This window comes from Agelaius tricolor, unplaced genomic scaffold (genome assembly GCF_023055355.1).
Source record: "Agelaius tricolor isolate 1412-34295 unplaced genomic scaffold, bAgeTri1.0.p SCAF_69, whole genome shotgun sequence".
Lineage (NCBI taxonomy): Eukaryota > Metazoa > Chordata > Aves > Passeriformes > Icteridae > Agelaius > Agelaius tricolor.
The window spans coordinates 894942-916820 of NW_027269329.1; the positions used below are offsets into that span (position 1 = coordinate 894942).

The 21879-nt window shown below is 54.7% G+C and overlaps 5 protein-coding genes across 5 annotated transcripts; 2 read left to right on the forward strand and 3 right to left on the reverse strand.

The window, feature by feature from the left end:
- Positions 1 to 10983: 10983 nt before the first annotated feature.
- LOC139584938 (claw keratin-like) lies at positions 10984 to 11376 on the reverse strand. The gene has a single exon (XM_071417297.1). It carries the CDS (start codon positions 11374 to 11376, stop codon positions 10984 to 10986), a length of 393 nt encoding a protein of 130 aa, XP_071273398.1.
- A 2058-nt stretch (positions 11377 to 13434) lies between these two features.
- Positions 13435 to 13788, forward strand: LOC139584951 (claw keratin-like). The gene has a single exon (XM_071417314.1). It carries the CDS (start codon positions 13435 to 13437, stop codon positions 13786 to 13788), a length of 354 nt encoding a protein of 117 aa, XP_071273415.1.
- Positions 13789 to 16145: 2357 nt separating this feature from the next.
- On the reverse strand, positions 16146 to 16613 carry LOC139584940 (claw keratin-like). The gene has a single exon (XM_071417299.1). It carries the CDS (start codon positions 16611 to 16613, stop codon positions 16146 to 16148), a length of 468 nt encoding a protein of 155 aa, XP_071273400.1.
- A 1862-nt stretch (positions 16614 to 18475) lies between these two features.
- LOC139584942 (claw keratin-like) lies at positions 18476 to 18952 on the forward strand. Its single transcript, XM_071417301.1, has one exon. It carries the CDS (start codon positions 18476 to 18478, stop codon positions 18950 to 18952), a length of 477 nt encoding a protein of 158 aa, XP_071273402.1.
- Positions 18953 to 21314: 2362 nt separating this feature from the next.
- On the reverse strand, positions 21315 to 21668 carry LOC139584952 (claw keratin-like). The gene has a single exon (XM_071417315.1). The coding sequence runs from the start codon at positions 21666 to 21668 to the stop codon at positions 21315 to 21317; it is 354 nt and encodes a 117-aa protein (XP_071273416.1).
- Positions 21669 to 21879: the final 211 nt, after the last annotated feature.

Here is a 21879-nt window from a genome sequence, read left to right on the forward strand (position 1 = left end):
TGGATTGGTTCTTTACCTCGTGGCCCCACCAGGGAGGTGGGCACTGCACATTTTGGGGTGATGTAAACCAGCCGGGGAGCGGAGGAGAATTACCCCGAGCGCTCCGGGATTTCCGTCACAATTAATGACAGGCGTTCCATTGATTCTTCTAGGCCCTTCTCCTGCCTATAATTTGTCCTAAGAGAGGTGCAGGCCGAGGCATGGGATCAATTAAAGCAGCATCTGAGAAATGTGGTTAATTTTTATGATGTGAGGGTTTTGGGTGGTTTTTGTTTTTCCTTTTTTTTTTTTTCTTCCCCCCCCAGATGAAATTATTGGAAAAATTTGCTTGCGTCAGTGTCTTGTGATATCATTCACGTGTCTGATGTTTGTAGGGTTTATATATGGGATCCATGGGCATGAGCTGGCCAGAATCCCTTCCTGTCCTGGGCTGCATCCATGGGCAGGGGGGTCAGGAAGGGGCTTCTCCCCTTCTTCTCTCTCTGGTGGGATCCCACTGGGAATTCTGTGCCCTGTTCTGCTGTCTCCAAAATAAAAGGGACCTGGAATTGTTGGAGCCAGCCCGGAGGAGACCACGAATTTGATAGAGGGACTGGAGCCCCCCCTGATGGAGCCAGGCTGGGAATGTTGGGAATGTTGGGACCCCAGAGCCCCTCCAGGATCTGCAGGGGCTCCAGGGAAGCTGGAGAGGGATTTTTCCTCAGGATCTGCAGGGACAGGACACAGGGAATGGGGTCAGGGGGACAGAGGGGGAATTTGGGTGGGATTTTGGGGAGGAATTGTTCCCTGTGAGAGTCCCAGGTAATTCCATGGATTTCCCATCCTGGAAGTGTCCAAAACCAGGACTTGGAGTAACCTGGGGTACTGGGATATGTGGTTATTCCAACCCAACCCATTCCATAATAATGAGCCAAAGATCTTCTCTTCAAAAAAAAAAATTTTTGGGGTCCTCCTCAGCTGTAGGGATGAAATCCAGGTCTCCAAAACTCACAGGAGTTAAAATAATCAAATTATTTTCCTGCCTCGGGTGGGCCGGAGAGCACAAAGGGCTGGAGGTTCCCCTCTGGAGGGATTTTCCCTGAGGCAGGAATTGCTCCCCAACCTGCTGTGGTGGCATTTTCCAGCAGGATCTCTGTCACTCTGCTCCAGGGGACAGCAGGAATTATAAATAAATATAAATAATTTAAATGAAGAAAAACCTCCCTTGTCCCCCGGGGGCTCCCTTCCCTGCTCTGCTTGTGATACTCGAGGAATTTAAACCGGGAAGGGTTGAAAGAATCCGAACATTGCCAAAGGAGCTCTAATGATTGTTTTGGGAGGGCGCTGATACCAGAAATTCTGATGAGGCTCAGCACTTCCCCAATGCCTGTCATTATCCTCATTTAATATGCAAATGAGGCTTGGCTCACTGCGGGGGAAGGTCATACAGGGAGGTATTTGCTGAATTTTAAAAAAAAAGCCTCTTGATTTGTGCTGGGACGGCTGAAAATCAGCGTTAGTAAGATTTGCTGCAAAATAATTTTATAATTATAACTCCCATAAATTCCCTTGTCCGTTCTGAAATCTGGATTTCATCACTAAAGCTGAGGAGGAGCCAAAAAGGTTTTTAAGACAAAAATATTGTGGGTGTTTTTTTTTTTTTGTATTGCCAGGTTGAGCTGAGAATAGATTAATAACCGCTGATGGAGAGGAAACCAATTATTTTAATTGAAGGTGTGACATGGGCAAATAAATTTAATTTTGTTGATGTTTACATTGGTCAGATAATTTCTGAGTGACCAAAGCACCTCCCAAAGGGCCGAGGGACACTGAAGGGCCAGGAAATGTCCTGGAAAAGTTCAGCAAATGCAGAACATTTTCCAAAGTCCCTTCAAGGATCCAAATGAATGCAAAATTTGGGTGCCCCAAACCCTGAAAATGCGAAATTCCTGCAGAAGCAGGAATTCACTTCTGTGCCTAAAAAACACGGGGAAGAACTCAAGAAAGGGTTCAGTCATTAGGTGGAAATATAATTTATAGAACCTTTAGTTAATTAGAGAAAGATGGAGTGAAATTCCTGGGGAATAATAAATGGAGGCATCTAATGAAGGGCTCTGATTCATGGGACGGGTTAAAACCTGCTCATCCCCATTCAGTGCTTTTCTTCTTTTTTTTTTTTAATATTCTATACAAAATTTAAGCCCGAACATTTTGAAAAAAATGCATCCTGAAAGTACAAATCGATTCCAATTGCTTTCAGACTCTGCAACAGGAAAGATTATTTTCTACTCCACTCTTTTTTTAAACTTTTAAACCAAATTCGTGCCTAAACCAGAGCAAGTTTAAATAAGAAATTAATCCCTTCAGCTGCTGAATTTGCACCTCCTAACCAGTGGAGGGAAACGTTGGTTTGCGTTTTTAGCCTGTTTCATCGGATCTGAACTCCCGCAGAAAAAGGAAAAGCCGGAATTCGGGGATCCCGGAGGTTGGAGAAGCCTCCAGGATCAAATCCAAGCTCACCCAGAATTCCAGGAATTCCTCGGACACCTCCAGGGATGGAGATCCAGCCCTCCCTGAGCCCCTTCCAAAGCCTTTCCAGGAGGAATTTTCCCAAATTTCCCACCCTGGAGCAGCTCGAGAGGATTTGGGGGTTTGGGGAGGGAATTCCACCTCCCACCTGCACTCTGGGGCTGTGGGGAGACAATTCCTGCTGGAAATCCCTTCCAAAACTGGATCGTCCTGCGGGGCAGAAGTTGGGCTGGGAATGTCCTGATCCATTTTTCCCAATCTTCACATTTTTCAGCGGGAGCTTTGGAAACAGGAATGGTTTTGGTGGAAGAGGGGCAGAGTCGGGACGTGGCAAATGTGAATTTTGGAGCAGAAACTGAGGTGCTCACTGCGCCCTCAGTCCCCTCAAATTCCGCTAAAAACCTCAGATCTGAAAACTGGTGCCACTTTTTGATTTTTTTTTTCCTATACGTGCCACATAAATATTTTATAAAGACAAATATAATATTGAAAAGAACATTGAAACACAACAGAAGGCAGCGGTGTGATGCAAGATCTTTTAATGAGAGGAAGAAGTTACAGCTCGTAGTAGCACAGGAGGTTCACACCATCATACACTGAGGAGCAGCTACACCCCAGAGCAGAGGCTTGGGGAGTAAAGCTGGTGTAGGAGAGGAGCGGAGCTGCCAGCACAGCCAGACGAGGCTCCCGCTCCTCGGGACACACAAAAAACCTCATCCCGAAAGAGAAGGAACAGCAAAAAAAAAAAAAAAAAAAAGAGCGAATTAATCAGAATAACATCATGGAAGAGACCCCAAACCCTCAGGGAAGCGGAGCTGAGCCGGAGCAAAATCCACCCAGGAGCAAAATCCACCCAGGAGTAAAATCAATGCAGCCAGGAGCCAAATCCATGCAGCCAGGAGCCTCCAGGGCGGGCGCTGGCGTTTCCCGGGCTGCGCTGCGCTCAGCACTGGTAGCAGGGGTAGCAGCTGCCGTAGGAGTATCTCTGGAAGTAGCGGGAGGAGTAGGGCGAGCAGTAGCGCGGGCTGAAGCTCGGGCAGTACTCGCGGTAGCCGCAGAGCCGCCCGTAGTAGCCCTGGTAGCCGCAGGGGCTGCCGCAGTCGTAGCTGCGGGAGCTGCAGACGGTGCCGTAGCTGCAGGGGGAGTAGCAGGGATCCTCGCACTGCCGCTGGTAGCAGAAAGTCATCTTGGCGCTGGAGAGGAGGGAGGCGAGGCTGCAAGGGAGGGAAAAAACCCGTGAGGTGAGACCCGACAGCAAGCAAACCCCGAGTAAGAGATGAAGGGAAGGGAGAGGCAGCGAATCACAGCACAGCGCCCTGACCCATGGCTCCATGCCGAATTTAGGGCCAGATCTTGCCCCGAATCCTCCATCCTGAGGAGGGAGGAGAGGCTGGAAGGGAGGGAAAGAGGAATGGGGGAGCTGGGGAATGGTTTGGGTTGGAAGGGAATTAAAGCTCATCCTGTTCTACCCCTGAACAGTGGCAGTGACAGGGGTCCATAACCCTACGCCCAACCCTAACTCTAAACCTAAACCTAAATTTAACCTTAACCCTAACCTTAAACCTAAACCTAACCTTAATCTTACACTCTAACCCTAACTCCATCCTTAACCCTTACCCTAACTTTAACCTTAACCTTAATCCTAACCTTGACCTTAACCCTAACCCAAACCTTCCTCCAGCCCGGGGGGCCCCAAGCTGGCCTTGGACTCTTCCAGGGATGCAGAATCCTTGGAATATCCCGGATTTCGGGCCTCCCCACCGTCCCAGGGCTCCCATCTGGAGCAGTGTGAAAGGAGAGCTCAGAGATGGATCCAGCAGGAATTTGCTGCTTTTGGGAGCCCCGTGGGAGGATGGGAAACAGTGAGAGGAGGGAAGGATGAACCCAGCGGGACCTCCCTGTGCAAGGCCACCCTCGGCGGGAAGAACCTTGCCCTGATGTCCCACCTGAACCTCCCTGGCACAGCCAACTAGCAATAAATCCTGAAATAACCCATAATATCCTCAGATAGTGTATTTCTCATAGGGCATGTCTAGATATGCTGTATTTCTACGTTAACTAAATGTAGAAATTAAGAATTCGTTTTTAAACATATATATATCTACGTAAAAACCCATAGTATAAAATGGGGTATTAACCCCTATTTTTATTTATATATATATATATATATGATGTCCATATATATATATGATGGCCATGCATCTGGGATATTTGTTAAAAATGGGGTATTAACCCACATTTTATATACATATATATATATATATATATACATGAAAATATGGATTTATTTTTATTTTATATGTATATATACAAAATATGGGTTAATACCCCATTTGTAACAAATACCTCAAACTGCACGGCAACGAAAATCACTTCTAAGCCACAATTTTAAAGTTTAACTCCCTCCCCTACCCCTCTACGGCCAAACCCAGCAGCAGAGCCCCTTAAGCCCGACTTACCACGCTGAGCAAGAGCGCTGAGGCTGAAGGCAGAAGGCGCGGGTGCAGAGCCGTGGACTCGGCTCCCTTTTATACATTTATCTACCCCAGCCTGTGGTGCTTTAAACTCCTTCTCATCACAGCCCGAACTCACCCCACACGTCACCCCGCAGCTGATGGGGTTGTTTTCCTCGTTTTGGGATCCTTACTCAGCTCCCAGGGCTGCCACAGGGATGACTTCGTGCTTCTCTTTCCTTTCATGTCCAGGCTCAATTACAAACGGGGAACGAGGGTGGTGAAATCTGAGTTACAGCAAGAAGAGGAAGGAAGGATATTGAGAGCAGAATTAATGGATGCTCGCAATCCCAGTTTGGGATGAATGGACAAATGGTAATATGTGAAACCTGCAATGACCCTGGATTCATTTAGGGAGGAAGAATTTCAGTTGTTTTTCAAAATGAAAATCCCCGGAAATGATTTATTGTTTGGGTCTATTTCAAAATCGCGTTTTTAGGCCAGAAAATTAGTTATAGTTATAGTTATAGTTATAGTTATAGTTATAGTTATAGTTATAGTTATAGTTATATTATACATTCATCTACTTCTATATTTATAGTTATAGTTATACGTTTTATTTATTTTAAGTTTTTATTTTTATTTTTAAAATTATTATTAAGTAATTCGACCCAGCGTTGACAAACCCCAAAGCTGCAGAAAGAAATAGTGATCGTTTTCTGTGCAAGACTGGAAATACATTTGAATAAAACCAGACATCAATGACTTAAATGAACCTCAGAGCAGGAAGAATTCCCCAACGAATCTAAATTATTTCAAGCAGGAAAAAAAACATATTTGTAATCTCCAGGTTTATTTTACGATATTTGAAATCTCCAGGCGTGTTTTATGACTTGAACAGAATTTCCTGCAGAGCCAGCCCAAGCAAGGCGAATTTCGCTGGCTCCATAAAGATCTGCTCAGAGTTTGTTTCCCCTTCGATCACAAAACGATTCTTTCGGGGGTTCCTGACAAGGAGAAACATAAAAAAAAGCCCAGAGAAAAGATAAAAAATCCCAGGGATTTATCTCTGTAACGACCACAGTTTTCCCGGGAAACCCCCCCCCCCCCCAAATTCCAAATATGGTTTAATGTAAATTCTTCTTCATATTGTTGAGGTGTTTAATTCACCCTAATGAAGGTGAATAATGCTGGGGTGACCTTCACCTCCAAACCCTGTTTTGCTGTTTACTCCCATCCCAAGGGAGGATAATGACAGGCAGCACGTCAGGAGTTCTGGGCCTTTCTCTAAATTTGGAATATCAAAGCCTTCATTAAGACTTATTAAATATTTTCAGGCACAAAGAGATTTATTATTTCAATATTAACAGCACCTTGCTACGCCCCGCTCTTATGTAACAGCCGCTCCAAAAACGTGCATTGGGGTGTCCTGTTTCCTGCTTTTATTAAAATTCTAATTGATACCTTTGGAATTGGGTCTCCGGGAGATTTTTTTTCCCCCCTTTAAAAATACATCCTGGACATGCCAATTCGATGCTCGCAGGCCAATTTTCTGGCTGAATCAATATTTCCTGGCTGAATCAGTATTTCCTGGCTGAATCAATAACATCCCCAGGCGCGGCGGATCCAAATCGCAGGAAATGCTGGGAGGGATCCGCAGGGGTGTTCCAGTGCCATCGGGAGTGATGAAATTCATCAAAAACGCACCTCCTGCCTTCCACGGTCATTCCAGGGGAGAAAAAAAAAAAAAGCACAACAAAGCACATTCGGTGTCCCAAAGATGCCACGCTGGGAATTCCATGGGACTTTGCTGATCCCGAGGAGTCGCCCGCCGTCCCAAAAAGTGCAAATTCAGCCTGATGATGAGGATGATGACGATGATGATGGCGAGCCTTAATTGCGCTGAGTGGCTTTGGGATGAAAGGGACGTGGCGGGCGGAGCCTCCCGGTGACGGTGCCGGACCTTGGGGTGCACAGGGATATCGATGAGGGGAGCAAAAGGGGCTGGGAATTAATTAGGGCTGAGCCCGACGAGTGTGGGGTGTGCGGGGCGGGACCCGGAGCTCCATAAAAACCCCGCATCCCTGCCGAGGAACCATTCCCTGCTCCTGCCTTCTCCTCCTTGCAGCCCAGGGTAAGTGGGAACGGATCTGGGGAATTCAGAGGATGGTGAAGGGACGGATTTGGGGCTGTTCCCCCTCCTTTTTTTTCCCCTGCTTATCTACAAATGCTGCAGCCAAGGGTTGAGGCTGTGACTTGGGAGTGCAAAACAATCTTTGCTCCCTGGATTTTTAATTTCAGACTGTTCGAAACAGCCTCAGCCCCCCACGGATCCCCTCTTCCCTTCACGCCTTTGTCCCAGCGCAGCGCTGAGGATTTTCCAGCCCTGCTTTGGGTCACAGCCCCATTTTTCAGCCGGGCTCTGTGGGAAAGCTCAGGATGGAGGATTAGGAGGAAGAACTGGCCCTAAATTCGGGATATCGCAAGGATTCTGCATCCCTTGAAGAGTGCAAGGCCAGCTTGGAGCCCCATGGACTGAAAGAAGGTTTGGATTAGCTTTAGGGTCAGGGTTAGGGTTAAAGGTTAAGGTTAGGGTTAGGGTAAGGGTTAAGGTTAAGGTTAGGGTTAGGGTTACGGTTAGGTTTAAGGTTAGGGTTAAGGTTAAATTTAGGTTTAGGTTTAGAGTTAGGGTTAAGGTTAGGGTTAGGGTTATGGACCCCTGTCACTGCCACTGTTCAGGGGTAGAACAGGATGAGCTTTAATTCCCTTCCAACCCAAACCATTCCCCAACTTTCCCATTCCTCTTTCCCTCCCTTCCAGCCTCTCCTCCCTCCTCAGGATGGAGGATTCGGGGCAAGATTTGGCCCTAAATTCGGCATGGAGCCATGGACCAGGGCGCTGTGCTGTGATTCGCTGCCTCTCCCTTCCCTTCATCTCTTACTCGGGGTTTGCTTGCTGTCGGGTCTCACCTCACGGGTTTTTTCCCTCCCTTGCAGCCTCGCCTCCCTCCTCTCCAGCGCCAAGATGACTTTCTGCTACCAGCGGCAGTGCGAGGATCCCTGCTACTCCCCCTGCAGCTACGGCACCGTCTGCAGCTCCCGCAGCTACGACTGCGGCAGCCCCTGCGGCTACCAGGGCTACTACGGGCGGCTCTGCGGCTACCGCGAGTACTGCCCGAGCTTCAGCCCGCGCTACTGCTCGCCCTACTCCTCCCGCTACTTCCAGAGATACTCCTACGGCAGCTGCTACCCCTGCTACCAGTGCTGAGCGCAGCGCAGCCCGGGAAACGCCAGCGCCCGCCCTGGAGGCTCCTGGCTGCATGGATTTGGCTCCTGGCTGCATGGATTTGGCTCCTGGGTGGATTTTGCTCCTGGGTGGATTTTGCTCCTGGGTGGATTTTGCTCCGGCTCAGCTCCGGTTCCCTGAGGGTTTGGGGTCTGTTCCGTGATGTTATTTTGATTAATTCGCGCTTTTTTTTTTTCCTGTTCCTTCTTTTTCGGGATGAGGTTTTTTTTTGTGTGTCCCGAGGAGCGGGAGCCTCGTCTGGCTGTGCTGACAGCTCCGCTCCTCTCCTACACCAGCTTTACTCCCCAAGCCTCTGCTCTGGGGTGTAGCTGCTCCTCAGTGTATGATGGTGTGAACCTCCTGTGCTACTACGAGCTGTAACTTCTTCCTCTCATTAAAAGATCTTGCATCACACCGCTGCCTTCTGTTGTGTTTCAATGTTCTTTTTATTAATATATATACACTAATAAAACTCGCAATATATCTATATAATAACTTTATATGTACATATATATCGTTCCCCGTTGTTCCTCCCAAATGCTTTTTTCCCCCTTTTTTTCTCTGCTGTGCCTCTCAGCCCTCCCTGGGTTTGGGTGGTGTAAAGGAAACTGGGTTTAAGATTTGTTTGCAAATCGCTCATTTATGGCTCTTTCCCAGCTGCCTTTAGTGAAACCTGGAGCATGCTTGTCCCAGGCATGAATTTCTGGCTTCGCTGCCTTTAAAACGGTGCCAAAAAAAACCTCAAAATCATCCAATCAGCTCTGTTTTATCAGACTGGAAAATTCGGATAGCAAAAAAATCGACAGCTAAAGTTGAACCAATGAAACTGGGAGATTTCCTGCCCATATAAATTCCTGATTTCTTTCTGCTCTCTCTGCTACTTTTGGTTGTGATTTTGAGCTTTACTCCCAATAAAAACGTTGCAGCATCCTGAAATGGCCCTGGTTTGCTTTTTCTGGCGTTCAGCTTTTCCTGGGCACGGATTTTTTGTTCCCAGCTCGGTGTTTTCGGGGGTCACACCACACCCTGGGGCCTTTCTGAAAAACTCCTTCTAAGCTCAGCTGGAACCACGCATTTTGCAAACCAAAAGGGATGCAAAATCACTCGGAAAACGAATTCCAAATCACGAATTTCCTGGGAAATATTTGGAAATATTCCTTTAAATTTGCTTGGACACAACAGCAGCTGTAAATCACTCAGGCGCGGACTGGCTGCTAATTAATTAAATGCTGGGGGATATCACCAGAAATTGAGAGAAAATCACTTTTTCTGCCGTGCTTTTGTGCTGGCCCTGCCTGAGATTTTCCCATCTTTCCGGATAGAGAGACCCGATCTGTTACACAGCAGAAAAATTCAATTCTTAGGGCAGAAAATTTCACTTTCCAGAGCAGAAAATGTCACTATCCCTTCACTCCAGCCTCTGTTGGAATGACACTGGAATTGTGAATTTCCCAGGCTGTTCCACCGCGTCCTGGGGAGGAGGAGCCACTCGAATTATTCATCACCGAGATGTCTCAGAGTCTGGGCACAAAGGAGCTTGGAAAACTCAATTAAACCCTCGAACCTTCATTGTGAGCGTAATTGCCGCCCTTTGAAGAGGCAGAGGCAATCCCGGCATCCCAGAATCCCAGAATTTGCGTGGGAAGGGACCTCTGGAGAACTCCCCACGAAGGGAACAGAGCTGGATTGGGCTCAGCCCAAAATATGAGAGCAAAACCCATGGAAAACCTTTGCCAGTAAAACTGGGGGTTATGTTTCCAGCAAATTTCAGGCTGGAAATAAAAAACTAATAATTAAAAAAAAATTCCTAAGGCTTTTGATGAATTTTGATGAATTTATCCATTCAGAAGCCCAGCTCAAGTCGCTGCTCAACCAAAATCCAAGCGACTGCAGCCATGCAGATTCTTTATCGTGAAGGAAAAGCCCACAGGCGCTGTCAGACTGATGGAGAGCAGGTTGAGGTGGGAGATTGGCCAGGAATTGTTCCCTGTGAGGGTGGAGAGGCCCTGGGATGGATTTCCCAGAGAAGCTGGGGCTGCCCCATCCCTGGCAGGCTCCAAGGCCAGGTTGGACAGGGTTTGGAGCAGCCTGGGACAGTGGAAGGTGTCCCCTGCCCACGGCACGGGGTGGAACAGGGTGAGTTTCAAGGTCCCTTCCAACCCAAACCGTCCTGTGACTCCACCATAGGACATTCCACACCATCCCTCAGTCAGAGCCTCATTTACAGCCAGGATGAAGAAATCCATGACAAAAAGAAGTATTTCGTGCAATGCAGATTCTTTATTTTGAGTCAAAAAGCCACAGGCGCTGTCAGCGGGAGACAAACCAGCACCAACGCCATGGAAACACGAAAATCCCAAGGCAGCAGCAGCAGCAGCAGCAGCAGCAGCAGCGAGGCAGAGCCCAGGGCAGCGCCGCAGAGATCGCCCCTGGCCAGGGCGGCTCCGGGGCTCGGGGCTGGGCAGAGCAGGGCAGAGCCTGAGCCCAGCTGGGCACAGCTGGCTGGGGGCGCAGAGAGGGGGCAGCGTTTGGAGGCAGCGCTGGGAAGGCCAAAGGCGCCGGCCGAGGCTCTGCGGGGTCACACGGCACGGACAGGGACCCTGCAGCTGCCGGGGCTGCCGCGCCGGCCCTGAGCAGGGGCTGCAGCTTCAGCCCGGCTCAGGCGGCACAAGGCAGCAGCGGCTGCCGGAGGAGCCCGCGGGCAGGGCCAGCGCTGAGCTCCGCCGGGCTGGGGGCTTTAGCAGGGCCCGCAGGAGCCCCCGAAGGAGCGGGAACCGCGGCCACAGCTCCCGTAACCCCCAAAACCTCCGTAACTCCCGAAACCTCCATAACCCCCATAGCTGCCATAGCCCCCATAGCCCCCAAGGGCCCCGTAGCCCCCGTAGCCCCCACGGCTTCCGAAGGCGCCCCCGGAGCCGGCGCCCACGTAGGGAGCTCCGGCCGAGCCCACGGCGCTCTGCTGCGGGAAGGAGCTGAGGATGGGCCCGGGGAAGGTGACCACCGAGGCCGGCGGCTGGATGACCACCGTGGAGTCGGGGCACTGCCGCACGCAGGGCTCGTTGCAGGTGTCAGCCAGAGGGGCCGGGGTGGCCACGCCGCAGCTGGGCACGCACAGGCTGGAGCAGGACATCGTTCGGTTGGGCTGGGAGAGCTGCAAGACAAGGCACGGCCACGGCTCACAACAAGGACTCGGCCCGAAGCCCAGCTGCTGCTCTGGCCCACCTGGAGCCCCTGTGCCAGGACTCGCTCTGCCTCATCCCAGGCACTGCCAGTGCAGCCCTGGCACGGCTGGAGCGGCTCCTGGCATCCCCTGCTGCCCTCACCAGCCCCGGCTCCTGCTGCCCGTGGCAATGGAGAAAAACTCCCTCATCCCAAGCACCGGGCTCCCCGAGAACATCAGGCCGCTGGTGGAACCCCAACCATCCCAGCCCTGCCCTGGGACAGCTGCTGGAGCTCGGGGACAGAGATCCCTTGGGAATTCCACAGGCAGAGATTCCTTGGGAATTCCACAAGCAGAGATCCCTTGGGAATCCCACAGCCAGAGATTCCTTGGGAATTCCGCAGGCAGAGATTGCCCAGGAAAGGCACAGAGGAGGAAGAGAGGACGGAGGGAAGACTCGGACTCACCACAGCGATCAAGGAGCTGATTCAAGTGGAGAGAGCTGGATGGAGCCCTGTGCAGCCCTCGGACCTTTTATACACCCCAGAGTGCCTGCGGCACCGTCCAGGGGGTGGGGGCAAACCTGCAGTAATTAGGAATTCAAGCGGACCAACCCCATGACACAAACTGAAATGTGCGGTAATTACATCTGTATGAACCGGGGCTAGACCAAGTAAAGGTGCCCTGCAGAGCCACCAGGCCCCGGAGGGACAGACCATGACCAATCTCTGTGTGTACGATCATTTGCTGCTGAAGCCGAGATCAGAGCCCCAATAAACCCCGACATGTCCCTAATCCCCTTCTTTGCTTATGCACGGGAGTTTTGGGCATCGCTCAGGAGCTCTTTGAAATGGCACAGCCGGCACTTATTCTGTCATTAATCCTTTTTACGGGCTGCTAAATAGGGACGCCGGGAGGGAGAAGCCATCCCACCCACTCGGGCCGCATCCCAAACGCCAAACGTGGCAGGGGAGGGCGCAGGACCAGAGTCCCGGAGTGGGGCAGGCTGGGCGAGCACGGACAGACAGACAGACAGACAGACAGACAGACAGACAGACAGCCATGTGCTGCCCGAGGAGGGTCACCCCACGCGGCACAGGGATGGGCACAGGGCTGGGCATGGGGGGCTCTGGGAGGGAGATTCCCGAAGGGATTTTTGTGCCGCTGGAGGATTTGTTAAGCCCCCGATCCAAGTGACGATGGTGCGAAAAGCAGAGGGGAAGATCCTATGTCAGAGGAAGCTTCACCTAAATCCATCCTGGCCCGGCTGTGGGAGTGACACGGGTGGGATCAGGAGGGGCATAAAGGAGCAAGGGGAGATGTACAGAGAGGAGCGGGAGAGCAGAGAGAGGATCCAGAACCACTCAGAGCCTGCAGCCTGGGTCCTGGCTGAGCTCTGCTCTGGACTGACCCGCTGGCCCCGAGGTCTGGCCCAGGGGCTGTTGGCCGAGCCCCCCAGAGCCAGGCTGGCCCAGGACAGGCCCAGCTGGGCACGGCTGCCTCAGGGCCACGGCCGGGCTGGGGCTCAGGGTGGTGAAGGCCGGGCACAGTCACGTCCCAAAAGATTCTTTGTAAGCAAAGTGAGGGATTAGAGACAAAACCTGGCATTATTGGGGCTGTGAGCTGCGTGAACTCCAGTAGCACCGTGTCTGTCACCTAATGATGGGCCACGGCTGTCCCTGCAAGCGCCTCTCTCCTGTCCACTCCTTTCCACACCAATATCCACAATGGGGGGATGACAGAATTTTTCTGCGTCCCTTCACTTTATGAAGTTTGTCAGCGTCAATTCCTAATTACTGGCGGGGGGGTCTGCCCGCAGCCCCGGCCGATGCCCCGGGCTCTCTGGGGTGTATAAAAGGGCTGAGCTCCTTGCACAGCTCCATCCACACTTCTCCACTTGACTCTCCTCATCACCCGGGTAAGTGCAGCTCTCCGAAGCCTCTCGTGGATCTCTCTCTGTCTCCTTCCATGAAATTCCTGCCTCACACCTTTGCCTCTTTTTTCCAGAAGCCTTTCCCAGTCTCCAGGATGTCCTGCTGTGTCCCCAGCTGCGGCGTGGCCACCCCGGCCCCTCTGGCTGACACCTGCAACGCGCCCTGCGTGCGGCAGTGCCCCGACTCCACGGTGGTCATCCAGCCGCCGGCCTCGGTGGTCACCTTCCCCGGGCCCATCCTCAGCTCCTTCCCGCAGCAGAGCGCCGTGGGCTCGGCCGGAGCTCCCTACGTCGGAGGCGGCTTCGGCGGCTCCTCCGGACGCCGTGGGGGCTCCGGGGGCTTCGGGGGCTCCGGTGGCTCCGGTGGCTTTGGGGGATTCGGAGGTTACGGAGGATTCGGAGGTTTTGGGGGCAGCTGCGGTGGCTCCAGAGGCTGCGGGCCCTGCTAAGCCCCAGCTCCATCCCTGATCCAGAAGAGCTCCACGAACGCCCCCGGCCCATCCCCGCACGCCAAGGCCCGAAGCAAGGACACACCGGCAGACAGACACACGGACAGACAGACAGACATCCCCCGGCCCGGCTCCGCCGCCTTCCCGCCGCGCTCGGAGCCCCGCAGCGATCGCTGCCCGCTCCCGGCACGGCCCCAGCTCGGCTCCTGCTCTGCCCGTGTCCCCCCCGGGACACGCGGCGAGCGCTCGGCCGGGGCCCCGCTCCGCTGCCGCCCCCCTGCCCCGCACGGCAATAAAAGCTGCCTCGCATTGCAATCTTCACCGCCTCTCTCGGCTGCTCTTTGCTCCGCACCCGCTGCCCACCCCGGCCCGGGCGGTCCCGGGAGGGTCCCGGGAGGGTCCTGGGAGGGTTCTGGGCCGCATCGCTCGGACACGGTGGATGAGAAGCCCCCGGCAGCTGCCCGGGCTCCTCCTGCCCGTCCTTGGCCACCCCAGCCCCGCAGCAGAGCCCCCCTGAGCCGGACCCTGCCCAGCCCCGGGCTCGGCGCCTCTGCCCATCCCTGCCCGGCTCCTGCCCACTCCGGGCTCCTCTCTGCAGCGCCAAAGGAGCCCCGGGCCCCAGCGCCAGCCCCCTGCCCTTGGGACACCCCCGAGCGATGCCTGCAGCCCCAGGGCTGGTGGGGATTGGGGCGCGAGTGGAGCCCCCCGAGGGTCCCGGTGATTTGCGGAAACAAACAAACAAACTCTACAACTCTTTGAAAGTTGTAAAGCGGGTGTGTTTATTACAGCGCTGGACGCCTGTGGGAATCGTTTCTCTCAATAGGACACGCGTGCCCTTGGCAACTCCAGATCCTTTCTTATTCCCCTTTCAAACACATATCCATGCAATTTTCCAAGAGGTTCATACAGATTCATTTTACTGATTTTGTGTGGCATTTGCCGCTAATTCTGTCCTTTATCAGGAAGAATTCCTGGGTCATTTTAACCCTGCTCTCCGTAGCAGCCTCTCTGTTTGTTTCAGAGTTCAAGGGGACAGAGTATGAAATAATATTGTCTAAAATTGATCTATAGGAACTTAAATATGAAATCACAAACCCAGGGAGTTTTTGGTGTTAATTGGGGAAGAAATTTTCAGACAGATCAATAGGCAATAGCAGGGCCCTCAGAGGGATGGGAACTCCAAGCTTCTGCTCCAAGAGTTCCACGGGACTGAACCCTGTGGTCATTCCACGGCGTGGAGAGGAGACTGGGCAAGATGTGCTCGGCTCTGTCTCCTCCCTTCCCAGCTGCCACCACCTCCAGCCAAACAGGCCAGGACACCTGGGACATGCCGAGCTCATCCTGCATTTCCCTGCCCCTTCCCATGAGACCGAGCAATCCCGCTCCTGTGTGGGAGAGGATTCACAGCGGCTTCTGTGAGCCAGAGAGAAGTTGGAGAAGAGGATCCATGTTCACCCCTGAGAGAATTTCCTACCAAGGTCCTTGACACAGAAACCAAGAAAGAAACAAGGAGAAATAAGAGAAACCTGCTACTGCCTATTGTAATGAGCAACTTTGTTTGTCTCTTGTGACCAATAAGTGTAAATTGATGAGTTTTGTAAGAATGTATAAAAGCATGCGTGGTATAATAAAAATGGTTTGAAGCCATGTGAAAATGGAGAATTGATTTGTGTTGTGACCATCTCCAGTACAAGAGCCCAGTCCCAGAGGCGATGTCAGCTTTGCTGCCCCGGCTGAGGATTTGGAAGAGTTTCTGCAAGGTCCTCATGGCCCTTTCCCATCCTCAACGAGGGCTTTGGGGGTGTCCTGAGTTTCCTGCTGCTGGGAGAGCACGGGGAGCTGGGGGAGATGAGCCCCCCAGAGCCAGAGGGGTGGGACATCCCCAGCTGGGACACAGGGAGCCAGCTGTGCCCGGGCTCCAGGGCACTGCCCAGGGCCGTTGCAGCAGCCCAGCAGACACCCAGGAGACTGGGGAGTGGGAAAAAGGCAGGATGAAGGAAAACCAGGAGTCAACATTGCAATGCAAGACAGCTTTTATTGCAGGGGGAGGGCAGGAGGGGCAGGGCAGAAGAGCAGGGTCATGGCCAAGGGCTTGCCATGGCCTGGCCCTGGGCACAGCCGGGTGAGCAGGAGCAGCCCCGGGAGAGTCTCTGGGAGCACCGTGGCACCAGGAGCCCCTCGGGGATGCTCAGGCAGGGCAGGGACAAGGCAGAGCTGCTTCCCAAGCTGGCACCAGGCTCCCGAGGTGCAGAGCCCGGCCACGCCCAAGGGGTTTTGGTCCACAGAGCGTCGGGTCGGGATGTGCCGGGGTTTCTCCTGGAGCTCTTCTTGGTCTGAGGCCGCGCTCGGGCTGGGGCTTAGCAGGGCCCGCAGTTGCCATTGAGGTAGCGGTGGCCGCTGCTCCAGCCGCCGTAGCCGCAGTTGCCAAGGCCTCCATAGCCCCAGCCTCCGTAGCCTCCACAGCCCCAACCGCCGTAGCCTCCACGGCCTCCATAGCCCCAACCCCCATAAAGACCACGGCTTCCATAGCCCCAGCCTCCAAAACCTCCATAGCCCCCAAAGGCCCCGTAGCCCCCGTAGGCCCCACGGCTTCCGAAGGCGCCCCCGGAGCCGGCGCCCACGTAGGGAGCTCCGGCCGAGCCCACGGCGCTCTGCTGCGGGAAGGAGCTGAGGATGGGCCCGGGGAAGGTGACCACCGAGGCCGGCGGCTGGATGACCACCGTGGAGTCGGGGCACTGCCGCACGCAGGGCTCGTTGCAGGTGTCAGCCAGAGGGGCCGGGGTGGCCACGCCGCAGCTGGGCACGCACAGGCTGGAGCAGGACATCGTTCGGTTTGGCTGGGAGAGCTGCGAGACAATGCACGGCCACGGCTCAGGCCAAGGACTCAGCCCAAAGCCCAACTGTTCCAGGGATCCCAGGCGTTCTGATCCGAGCCCCATTCCATCCAAATCCCTGCTCACATCCCTTGCTACCCTCACCAGCCCTCAGTCTTGCTTGCCCATGGGAATTAAGAAGACTTTGACATCCAAAGAAGCAAAGTCCTCACGCTTCCCAAGCCCTTGGTTGCCTGGTAGAACCCCAACCACCCCAACTCTGCTCTAGGAGAGCAAGAGGAGCCCACAGCCAAAGGTTCCTCCAGAAATCCCCAAAGATTCCCTGAGAAATTCAGGGATGAAGAAGGAAAGAGGAGGGAAGGCTTGGACTTACCAAGGTGATAAGGCAAGTCAAGTGGTGGAAGGTGGATAGAGCTCTGTGGAACCTTTGGACCTTTTATACATCTCCCAAAGGCCCTGGGGCATCAGGAAAGGGAGCGGTGGCAAAAAAACAGGTAATTAGGAATTCACGCTGACAAGCTTCATCAGAGAGATAATGATGCAATACAATTATACACCTCAACATCAGGGAGATTGGTGTGGAAACGTGCCCTGGACCATGGGAGGTGATGGGAGGAACACCTATGGCCCATTATTAGGTGACAGACCCTGCTCTGTTCCTAATCCCTCACTTTGCTTACAAAGAATCCCAAGCATCCTTTGGGACATGGCTGTGCCCAGCACCGCCACGTTGAACCCCAGCCAGGCCGTACCCCTGAGCCAGCCGTGCCCGGCTGGGCTTGACCTGGACCATGGCTGGGACCAGCCTGGATCTGGGGGGCTCAGCCAACACCCCCTGGGCCAGCCCTTGGGGCCGGCTGGGCAGTGCAGGCCCTCCAGGAAGGCTCAACCAGGACCCAGCTTGCCGAAACGGGGCTGGAGGAGCCACAAGGACACTTCAGCTCCTCCCATGGTGTCCCCTCTGTCATGGTCGTCCCAGGCTCTGTCCCACTGATCTCCACCTTCCCTGCGTGTTTGGGGTTCCACCAGTGGGATTTGCCCCCGGTGTGGGACCACCAAGGGAAACTGGGACGTGGAGATCCCAATGTCCTCCAGAACCCCCTAATTCTAACCCTAACCCTAACCCCAACCTTAACCGTAACCCTAACTCTAACCTTAACCTAAACCCTAACAATTCACAGATGTGTCAGGGGACCACAAAACCTGGCCATGAACATTTTTGCTGGCACTGGCAGTGGGTGGGATTTGGGAGACACCCCGAGAGTGGCCTCTGCTTTGCCCAAGCTGCCGCTGCCTCTGTTTACCAGCCTGTAAAAGGCTGATAATGACAGGGGTGATGGCTGGGGCAGCCCTTCAAAGCTGCTGCAAGATGCCAGGAATTGTTCTCTGTAAGCAAAGTGAGGGATTAGGGACAAACCTGGGTTTATTGGGGCTGTGAGCTGAGCGAGCTCCAGCAGCACCGTGTCTGTCATGTAATGATGGGCCACGGCTGTCCCTCCCATCACTTCCTTCACGTCCAGGACACGTTTTCACACCTGTGTCCCCAAGGAGAGGATGCCATGGAATTATCTTGCAACATTATCGCTCTGATGAAGCTTGTCAGCGGGAATTCCTAATTACTCGTGTTTTCTGTCACCGCCCCCTTTCCTGAAGCCCCAGGCTCTCTGGGGTGTATAAAAGGGCTCAGCTCCCTTCACAGCTCCATCCACACATCTCCACTTGACTCCTCTCATCACTTGGGTAAGTGCAGCTCTCCAAAGCCTCTTGGAGATCTCTCTCTGGGAAATTCCTTCCTCTCACCTTTACCTCTTTCTTCTCTGGGTGTTTTCCAGAAGACTTTCCCAGTCTCAAAGATGTCCTGCTCCAGCCTGTGCATCCCCACCTGTGGCGTGGCCACCCCGGCCCCTCTGGCTGACACCTGCAACGAGCCCTGCGTGCGGCAGTGCCCCGACTCCACGGTGGTCATCCAGCCCCCGGCCTCGGTGGTCACCTTCCCCGGGCCCATCCTCAGCTCCTTCCCGCAGCAGAGCGCCGTGGGCTCGGCCGGAGCTCCCTACGTGGGCGCCGGCTCCGGGGGCGCCTTCGGAAGCCGTGGGGCCTACGGGGGCTACGGGGGCTACGGGGCCTTTGGGGGCTATGGAGGTTTTGGAGGCTGGGGCTATGGAAGCCGTGGTCTTTATGGGGGTTGGGGCTATGGAGGCCGTGGAGGCTACGGCGGTTGGGGCTGTGGAGGCTACGGAGGCTGGGGCTATGGAGGCCTTGGCAACTGCGGCTACGGCGGCTGGAGCAGCGGCCACCGCTACCTCAATGGCAACTGCGGGCCCTGCTAAGCCCCAGCCCGAGCGCGGCCTCAGACCAAGAAGAGCTCCAGGAGAAACCCCGGCACATCCCGACCTGACGCTCTGTGGACCAAAACCCCTTGGGCGTGGCCGGGCTCTGCACCTCGGGAGCCTGGTGCCAGCTTGGGAAGCAGCTCTGCCTTGTCCCTGCCCTGCCTGAGCATCCCCGAGGGGCTCCTGGTGCCACGGTGCTCCCAGAGACTCTCCCGGGGCTGCTCCTGCTCACCCGGCTGTGCCCAGGGCCAGGCCATGGCAAGCCCTTGGCCATGACCCTGCTCTTCTGCCCTGCCCCTCCTGCCCTCCCCCTGCAATAAAAGCTGTCTTGCATTGCAATGTTGACTCCTGGTTTTCCTTCATCCTGTCTTTTTCCCATTCCCCAGGCTCCCGGCTGTCTGCTGGGCTGCTGCAATGGCCCTGGGCAGTGCCCTGGAGCCCGGGCACAGCTGGCTCCCTGTGTCCCAGCTGAGGATGTCCCACCCCTCTGGCTCTGGGGGGCTCATCCCCCCCAGCTCCCTGTGCTCTCCCAGCAGCAGGAAACTCAGGACACCCCCAAAGCCCTCGCTGAGGATGGGAAAGGGCCACGAGGGCCTTGCAGAAACTCTTCCAAATCCTCAGCCGGGGCAGCAAAGCCGACATCGCCTCTGGGACTGGGCTCTTGTACTTGAGATGGTCACAACACAAATCAGTTCTCCATTTTCACAAGGCTTCAAACCATTTTTATTATACCACGCATGCTTTTATACATTCTTACAAAACTCATCAATTTACACTTATTGGTCACAAGAGACAAACAAAGTTGCTCATTGCAACAGGCAGTAGCAGGTTTCCCTTATTTCTCCTTGTTTCTTTCTTGGTTTCTGTGTCAAGGACCTTGGTAGGAAATTCTCTCAGGGGTGAACATGGATCCTCTTCTCCAACTTCTCTCTGGCTCACAGAAGCCACTGTGAATCCTCTCCCACACAGGAGCGGGATTGCTCGGTCTCATGGGAAGGGGCAGGGAAATGCAGGATGAGCTCGGCATGTCCCAGGTGTCCTGGCCTCTTTGGCTGGAGGTGGTGGCAGCTGGGAAGGGAGGAGACAGAGCCGAGCACATCTTGCCCAGTCTCCTCTCCACGCCGTGGAATGACCACAGGGTTCAGTCCCGTGGAACTCTTGGAGCAGAAGCTCGGAGTTCCCATCCCTCTGAGGGCCCTGCTATTGCCTATTGATCTGTCTGAAAAATGCTTCCCCAATTAACACCAAAAACTCCCTGGGTTTGTGATCTCATATTTGTTTAAAGTTCCTATAGATCAATTTTAGACAATATTATTTCATACTCTGTCCCCTTGAACTCTGAAACAAACAGAGAGGCTGCTACGGAGAGCAGGGTTAAAATGACCCAGGAATTCTTCCTGATAAAGGACAGAATTAGCGGCAAATGCCACACAAAATCAGTAAAATGAATCTGTATGAACCTCTTGGAAAATTGCATGGATATGTGTTTGAAAGGGGAATAAGAAAGGATCTGGAGTTGCCAAAGGCACGCGTGTCCTATTGAGAGAAACGATTCCCACAGGCGTCCAGCGCTGTAATAAACACACCCGCTTTACAACTTTCAAAGAGTTGTAGAGTTTGTTTGTTTGTTTCCGCAAATCACCGGGACCCTCGGGGGGCTCCACTCGCGCCCCAATCCCCACCAGCCCTGGGGCTGCAGGCATCGCTCGGGGGTGTCCCAAGGGCAGGGGGCTGGCGCTGGGGCCCGGGGCTCCTTTGGGGCTGCAGAGAGGAGCCCGGAGCGGGCAGGAGCCGGGCAGGGATGGGCAGAGGCGCCGAGCCCGGGGCTGGGGAGGGTCCGGCTCAGGGGGGCTCTGCTGCGGGGCGGGGGTGGCCAAGGACGGGCAGGAGGAGCCCGGGCAGCTGCCGGGGGCTTCTCATCCACCGTGTCCGAGCGAGGCGGCCCAGAACCCTCCCGGGACCCTCCCGGAACCCTCCCGGGACCGCCCGGGCCGGGGTGGGCAGCGGGGGCGGAGCAAAGAGCAGCCGAGAGAGGCGGTGAAGATTGCAATGCGAGGCAGCTTTTATTGCCGTGCGGGGCAGGGGGGCGGCAGCGGAGCGGGGCCCCGGCCGAGCGCTCGCCGCGTGTCCCGGGGGGGACACGGGCAGAGCAGGAGCCGAGCTGGGGCCGTGCCGGGAGCGGGCAGCGATCGCTGCGGGGCTCCGAGCGCGGCGGGAAGGCGGCGGAGCCGGGCCGGGGGATGTCTGTCTGTCTGTCCGTGTGTCTGTCTGCCGGTGTGTCCTTGCTTCGGGCCTTGGCGTGCGGGGATGGGCCGGGGGCGTTCGTGGAGCTCTTCTGGATCAGGGATGGTGCTGGGGCTTAGCAGGGCCCGCAGCCTCTGGAGCCACCGCAGCTGCCCCCAAAACCTCCGAATCCTCCGTAACCTCCGAATCCCCCAAAGCCACCGGAGCCACCGGAGCCCCCGAAGCCCCCGGAGCCCCCACGGCGTCCGGAGGAGCCGCCGAAGCCGCCTCCGACGTAGGGAGCTCCGGCCGAGCCCACGGCGCTCTGCTGCGGGAAGGAGCTGAGGATGGGCCCGGGGAAGGTGACCACCGAGGCCGGGGGCTGGATGACCACCGTGGAGTCGGGGCACTGCCGCACGCAGGGCGCGTTGCAGGTGTCAGCCAGAGGGGCCGGGGTGGCCACGCCGCAGCTGGGGACACAGCAGGACATCCTTGAGACTGGGAAAGGCTTCTGGAAAAAAGAGGCAAAGGTGTGAGGCAGGAATTTCATGGAAGGAGACAGAGAGAGATCCACGAGAGGCTTCGGAGAGCTGCACTTACCCGGGTGATGAGGAGAGTCAAGTGGAGAAGTGTGGATGGAGCTGTGCAAGGAGCTCAGCCCTTTTATACACCCCAGAGAGCCCGGGGCATCGGCCGGGGCT

Excerpts from the sequence above, each read along its gene's own strand:
- LOC139584942 (XM_071417301.1), top strand. The coding sequence starts at position 18,476 with ATGTCCTGCTCCAGCCTGTGCATCCCCACCTGTGGCGTGGCCACCCCG.
- LOC139584940 (XM_071417299.1), bottom strand. The coding sequence starts at position 16,613 with ATGTCCTGCTCCAGCCTGTGCGTGCCCAGCTGCGGCGTGGCCACCCCG.
- LOC139584938 (XM_071417297.1), bottom strand. The coding sequence starts at position 11,376 with ATGTCCTGCTCCAGCCTGTGCGTGCCCAGCTGCGGCGTGGCCACCCCG.
- LOC139584951 (XM_071417314.1), top strand. The coding sequence starts at position 13,435 with ATGTCCTGCTGTGTCCCCAGCTGCGGCGTGGCCACCCCGGCCCCTCTG.
- LOC139584952 (XM_071417315.1), bottom strand. The coding sequence starts at position 21,668 with ATGTCCTGCTGTGTCCCCAGCTGCGGCGTGGCCACCCCGGCCCCTCTG.